This window comes from Juglans microcarpa x Juglans regia, chromosome 2S (genome assembly GCF_004785595.1).
Source record: "Juglans microcarpa x Juglans regia isolate MS1-56 chromosome 2S, Jm3101_v1.0, whole genome shotgun sequence".
NCBI classification, from domain to species: Eukaryota; Viridiplantae; Streptophyta; class Magnoliopsida; order Fagales; family Juglandaceae; genus Juglans; species Juglans microcarpa x Juglans regia.
In genome coordinates this window covers 3466800-3473557 of record NC_054597.1, presented here as the reverse complement: position 1 = coordinate 3473557, position 6758 = coordinate 3466800, and the positions used below count along the sequence as shown (strand labels likewise).

Sequence of the window (6758 nt, the reverse complement as noted above, 5' to 3'; positions counted from 1 at the left end):
CACAATGAAAGGGTTTTATGCCCAACTTTACAGGTAATGTTATCTGGACTTCAGCAAGAATATCAACTATTTTCTCGAGACTGAGTTTCACTTTTCTCATAATTTCTAATCCCAAGGCCGTAATGCATGTTATCTTCAAGATTTGTCAGTCTGATATTTTCAAGTAGTCTCCATAAGCCGACATTGATCATAAACTGCATGCATGTGTGAAGATCATAAGCCCGTAATGAAGAACATGATCATCACCTTGGAGAAAGCTAACCTTCATGCATACTGCATGATTTCCAACCGAAGACAAGTCACGGACTGATGAAAACTTTAGTACCCGCGTATAAAAGGCTCAATTACTTGGAAGCCATTCCAAAGCACAATCATCACCATGATCACCATCTGCATGCATGAGCTAGCTGCAAATATCACATCATGACTAAATCTTCTGATCTGCGATAAACGCGGAAATCATGTCTACTTATGATGATCTAGACCATAACTGACAGCTTGCTTTCATCGATTAATGAACGCATGCAGCATGTGACATTAACAAGAATTAACTATATATGAAGTAGTACTTCTGATAGATATTCATCTTCAAGAAACAATCTGCATCTTAAAGAGGCATTCATCAGTGATCAGAAAGCAAGTTGCTATGTTTCTTTCTGGGGATTTGTGGTTGAGCGTCCAACTTAATTCTACAGCATTTACTGGAGTTCTACATGATATATGTGTGTGTGTGTGTGTGTGTGTGTGTGTGTGTACGGTAAGGGGGTTTTCTGCTACTTGCATAGTTTCATGTGAATGTTCTGTTCCAGAAGAGAGCAAGACCGAAAAGGGCTACGATGCAGGTTGGCTTAATTGGGTTCATATCACCTTAAAGCCTGGCTAACAGTTTGAGCATGTGAGATAAGCCCAACTCTACCGCCGGTAAACCTAGCCTGGGACTACATTCTGTTTTGTTCACTGTTTGTCTAGTTTTCCGCTCTGCTTTCTTCTATTTGGGTGAGATTTTTCTTTTCTTTGTATTTCTATTTGTTTAATCCGTGTAGCCAAGCTGTCATAAAAATTAAAAAAGACCAACTAATATCCTCTCATATTTGCGTTGCAAATACTTTCTACAAATTCTCTCTGACAAATTGTAGAATTTACAACATTAAGCATGCGTTTTGATAGTACGGTGATCTCAAATGTTCTATAAATAGTAATATGATAGAATATTAAATAATAAAAAATATGAATAAAAGTAAGTAAAAAATAATAATAAAATAATAAATATTAGTGGTTACCCAAACTAGCCCTAAATCTTTCTCACGAACAGTCTACATATTGTATCTCTCTTTTAAAATTGTAAAAAAGAAAATTGAATGAAAAAACTGGAGAGAGAGAGAGAGAGAGAGAGGTATCGTATTTTATTGCAAGTAATATAATAATTAAGGACAGTCAGCATCAATATCTGTAGAATTCCATATACAGACGTCCAAGTTGATATGCCCAGAAAAACTAACATAACGAAATGGAATTAGAAGAAAATCCAATGGCGGAAAACCTTCTAACCGTCCAGGAAAATTCTCCGTCACTGACTTTAATCTCAAAGTGCTGCTGCTTCCTCTTACCGATACAAGATCATACAAGAACCTTGCCTTTGAAGAGCTTGGCCCAACACAGGTTAACATGACCGCGTTCCCAATACTTTCAACACTCCTGTTGAGGAGAAAAAGAACACCATCCTCTTCTGCTTGGAGAACAAGGAATTGCTCCTTCATCCTTAAGGAGACGGCCAACGGCACATTATACCTGAAGCGCCTTCCAGAATCCCAATGTTTACTGCTGAAGTGTAGTGACAACTGATCAGATGAACCAATAAAGTCGCAATCTGGCAGCGGGCATGAACATGGAGCGTAAGTGCATGTTTCTTCATGGAAGTTGTTAATGTAATCCACTGTTTCATTGCACCCATACTCACTGTTCCTGCAAGCCATTCTGACTGAATCAACAACCACCTCAATGTCCCCACAGACTACATCTTTACTCCTGATAAGAATTGGCATATCTTCCTGTAGAATTCTACCGATCAAGCTCATTCTTAAATTATTTTTTTAGGGAAAAAAAAAAAAAAAAGAACATGAAAGAATGCATTGGAAGTAAATTCAAGAAAGACCAACAAAGAAAAAGGCTACCTCACGCATAGTAATCTGCCCGTTCATTTTTGCTTTGTCAGCCTACAAATAGACAAAACACAAATAAACAATAAAAAACAATGTCTCAAGAATCTCAATTCCATGACTACTACCTGATTCCCCTCCTGGCCAAAAGTAGGGCCACGCACAACCGTGGTGGTTATGCTGTGTACTGGTGGGCCATCCAATTGATCCCTGCACTCTGACGGCTCCATACCAAGACAACGTTCCTTGCAGATCACCTGCAAAAGGCAGTTATCATGACAAATGCTACATGCTATACTGTCAAACGTTGCAAACTTAAATGTACCTCTCCTAAACCATAACCACCTAGCTCTCTTTCTCGTTTTTCTCTCTCAGTAATCTCCTCCTCACCCCATGAAGACAAGCATGGAACAACTGCAGTGGCAAAAGGACCTGGTCCATCAACAGAGATGCTCTCATAGTAAAAGAGCTGAAAACAAATATAATTTTAGAAAGAATTACCAATACGGCAATACATTATAAAGTAATTTTTTTTACGAGTACATTATAAAGTACAAAATAAAGCAATTGCTGATAAAAATCTAGTTTACCTGGAGAAACAAAAGACAACCACCAACTGCCCGTTGCTTCCCTTGACGAAAGCGAGATACTTCTCGAACTAGCCGGTCAAGCAAGAATTTTCCCCAGTTGTACTGATGGACAGCATCCATATTTGTCAAAAAATGGAGGAATGATGGGCTAACATCCAACCTCGCTGTTGGGGACAAAAGAGTGCCCAAGGCATAGAGGACAAATGACCTCTTAAAATCCTCTCCTGCTTCTGGAGCTGCCAGTCGCTCCTCTAGAAGTCGTACTGAAATCCCACGATTTGTAGCATTGTAACTACAACGTAAGTCTGCGATTAAATCATCTGGCCCTGAGTTCACTACATCTTTTCCACTAGCTACTAATCCCATCACAACCTCTACATCTTTTGGAGATAAAGGAATCCACTCACCACAAATCTCCAAGCTTCGTCTTGTAGTATTGAACCTCTCCAATAACCATAGGCACAAACTACGGCGGAGTGTCCTACATCTTAGGTCGAGGAGGCTGCCAAATCCCATGCTCTTCACTGCAGTCTTCTGCTCAGGTGTGAGGCGCTGTAATACATTGAATAAACGTCCCGGAGAACATCTTGTGACTAGTTTAGTCTGCATTATAAAGCCATAAAATTCAACAGATGCAAACTCATAGATGAAAAACTGTCACCAATAAATATACATTACCTGTTTCCTTGGCTTGGGGGTGCGAGCAGGAGTTGTACTCAAGTAGTTATCCCACACTTCACGAGCATGATTAGTGTATTTTGCTTTCTCTTCAAAGCTCATACACTTCCAAGCATCCGATGCAGCCTTTGTGGCCTAAAAGAAAAAAAGTGGTTACAATCAATGATTTTCTGATGGATACAAATAAAAAACATCACATTGCTATTTGCAAATCAATTTTGAAATTCAATCAAAAGGCTCACAGCTTTAAGACCAGAGGACTCGGGATGGGAAGCACTATACTCCTTGATAAACTCCCGGCTGCAACATCGATTTAGACATCATTTTTCTGGTAAAAATGCTTGTAAAAAATAACCCAAAAAGGAATATGCTTAGACATAGCAGATCCTACTGTAAGGAAACTAAGCATTACCTAAAGTACACCCATGAGCATGTAGGACGAGGAGTAGCAACTGGCTTCTTTTTCTTCTTCGTCCTCTTTTCTTTTGTGACAATATAGTCTTCAGCCTTTCTCTTTTCTGTTGCAACATCCCTTCATTGGGTACCTAGAAGTTTGTAACAAAAGAAATGTCGTAGGTTAACAAAAGGAATATGCAACAAGAACGTTTTCTCTTCCAAAAAGCAGAGTAAATAAAACACAAACAATTAATAAAAAATAAATATCTTCAGAACAAAACTCCGTAGGTACCTAGAATTTCATATTTCCCTTAGGTGAAAAACATTATACAATTAATTCCTCAATAAAGACTATGCCGACGTTGGTCATACGACACACATCAAGCAGCTTCAAGTGGTTAATGATGTTTACAAAGATAATTCAAGAATTTAGAGAGCTTTCAGTAGAAATATCATGCCTTTTAGGTATTTAGATTAGTACAAAAAAGCCCACTCAGTTTCAAGCATTGAACAAATCAGACAGATGTACGACCAAATCAATTCAGACAGATGTAACACATTGAGCTTTCACTGTTAGAGTTATAAGATGCTGAATTTAAGCAAACTATCGAGAAAGCAGAAGAAATAAAAATTGCATAGGGTTTGAGAAGCAAAACCATTTCGCCGAGAACGAGAACTTGCAGCTAAAGCAGAATTAGGGTGAGGGTTTCTGAAAGGGCAAAGGACTCGGTGGATCTCAATGGGAATCGATTGCAAATTGAAGTCGAGCAGAAGTAAGAAAATGGCTTTTGCTATTGAGCCTGGTCTTCTGCACAATCGCTCGCGCTGCGTTGAGTGATAATTTTCTAGAAAATAATAATAACGATAATAAATCAAATGTTATTATAATAAAAATAAAATACCTTATAACAATCATTTTTTTAAGAGCTTTAACGATTATAGAGAGTGTGAGAGCGGACTCCGGAGCCATAAGATTATGCTTTTTTTATGATTTTTGTACGATAAAAATCATCTCCTTAATAATATTATCCAAACGTTACACTTTAAATTTTACCAATAGCATAACCCTTTTATACCAGCAACTAAGTGGAGACTTAGACCTTGTTTCGCAACACAACGTATCTTAATTATTCTCAAATATTATTATATATTTTATTTATAAACATTACTCAAATACTATAACTTTTCAATTTTAAATTTTTAACTTTCTCATTTAATTATTAAAAATTTTTCAAACTACCAAACAAAACACATTTTTTCAAATTTTAATATAACAATAATATTAATTTTTTAACTTCGTAATCTTTTTATTCTAATTTTTTCTCTTTCATTTTCTATAATTTAATAAAAAAATTTAATTTTAATTATTTTACTATTATTTACAAATATACTCAACATCGAGAAGTAAGTTGGTCTGATCCTTTAGCATTAATCGATCGAGCTTTGTTAGATACAAGCGATTTGGCTCACCAAACTGTATATCAAAGTTGACATGACTATTTTTATTGAAAAAAAAATTTCAAAAGAAGAAAAAGTTTTCTGTCTCATGAAAATTATTTCTGTCTTCAATTCGTACATTTTATTAGATAGATATCTTATATGTCAGTATCGATACACGATTTAATATGCGAACTCACTTCCCGGAAGATTTTTCCTAATTAAAATTGGCCGCTCGTAAATCAAGTGCAATGGTCGGAGTTAAGAATGGTACGCTCTGGGCCCAACATTGACTCAAATATACTGATTCATAACTCCGGGCCCATGTTAAAGTCAGAAGCCCAACCCACGTCTTTATCCACTTCATTTCAGCTCGTCGTCCCCAAAAGGGCCATAATTAAGAAAATGTCTAAACGCAGGCACGAGTTAGGCCTCCCCGCGGACGACATCCTACGTGGAAACAAAACGGTGTGTTTTGTTTCCACTCTTATGGCTGCCTGCGTGAACCAAAACGCGGCGTTTTGGATTTCTTCTACGATCCGTCTCCCTCCCTCCCTCTTACGAACTCTTTGCTCTCCCAGGGCGATTTCGAATCCCTCTTCCTTTCGTTTCCCATACTCATCGAATCTCCTCTTCGTTTCCCCTTTCTTCCCCTAACGAGTCCCTACCCGATCTCACTCCCAAAGATAAACCTAACCCTAACGCACCTGTGCGACGCCGAGGAAGATTCGCGCTCTAGCGATCCACCAAACGGCTCCATCCGAGGTTACTTTCGTTTCTCCTTATGATTTCGTGGTGCTTTATAAGTTCTAATTGTTGTTTCGCTGTTAGCCCTGAATCATTGTATGTATTTTATAGTAGATTGTATGTGTTTTTTATAGTAGAAGTTGTAATTGTTGTTTTGCTGTTAGCTATTTATTTTGGATATAAGGAGATTATTGAGCCTGTACTTCTGCTAGCAACAAGGCAGGCGTAGATTGGTATGAATAGCTATTTATTTTGGATTGAAGTGGGTTCCTGATTAGTTTGATTCAAGGGAGATTGGGTTTCCTAAATGGTTGGTTCCATTAATTAGTTTGCATTCCACGTCTTACATACAGGCATGAACATCATATTATAGGAAACAGAAAGAAAAATTACTTGTCAATGTATATGTACATCATGTAGTAACAAAAGTAGGATGGGCATTCCATCAACCATCACCCTGTATTTTCCTTGACTATCCATTTCATTCTTCTTTTTCATATATAATGGAAATAATAATAGAAAGACCAAATACAAAGAATTGAATTGAGTGTCTCCAAAGCCCTAATATGAGATATATCTTCCTTTTTTATTTAATAAATGCCCTGGAATCACACATACTCGGTATGCACATCTTCACTTTGCATGAATTATTAAAAATATGGGTTGCTTCTTCCACAATCTACCCTTCCACATGAAGAATTGATTTAGGATAAGAATTGATCATGCTTTTGATGTAAGGAGATTATTTTATACG

General features: G+C 37.2%; 1 protein-coding gene across 3 annotated transcripts; it reads right to left on the bottom strand.

The window, feature by feature from the left end:
- Positions 1-1401: 1401 nt before the first annotated feature.
- Positions 1402-4681, bottom strand: LOC121252194 (protein MAINTENANCE OF MERISTEMS-like). 3 transcript variants are annotated; one of them, XM_041151717.1, is made up of 10 exons: positions 4477-4681; positions 3837-3969; positions 3667-3724; positions 3425-3559; positions 3154-3349; positions 2747-3051; positions 2482-2625; positions 2285-2413; positions 2172-2213; positions 1402-2048 (listed from the first exon to the last, which is right to left on the bottom strand). In XM_041151717.1, exons 4-10 carry the CDS (start codon positions 3524-3526, stop codon positions 1425-1427), a joined length of 1542 nt encoding a protein of 513 aa, XP_041007651.1. In that variant the 5' UTR covers positions 3527-3559; positions 3667-3724; positions 3837-3969; positions 4477-4681; the 3' UTR covers positions 1402-1424. The 3 variants fall into 3 exon arrangements, with proteins under 3 accessions (XP_041007651.1, XP_041007650.1, XP_041007653.1); XM_041151716.1 differs by having other exon boundaries at positions 2747-3349; positions 4477-4680; XM_041151719.1 differs by having other exon boundaries at positions 1909-1962; positions 2747-3349; positions 4477-4680.
- Between the last annotated feature and the right edge of the window lie 2077 nt (positions 4682-6758).

Excerpts from the sequence above, each read along its gene's own strand:
- LOC121252194 (XM_041151716.1), bottom strand. The coding sequence starts at position 3,526 with ATGAGCTTTGAAGAGAAAGCAAAATACACTAATCATGCTCGTGAAGTG. Across the intron at positions 3,350-3,424 it reads CCCCCAAGCCAAGGAAACAG|ACTAAACTAGTCACAAGATG; the intron begins GTAATGTATATT and ends TTTATAATGCAG. Across the intron at positions 2,626-2,746 it reads GTTGTCTTTTGTTTCTCCAG|CTCTTTTACTATGAGAGCAT; the intron begins GTAAACTAGATT and ends ATTTGTTTTCAG.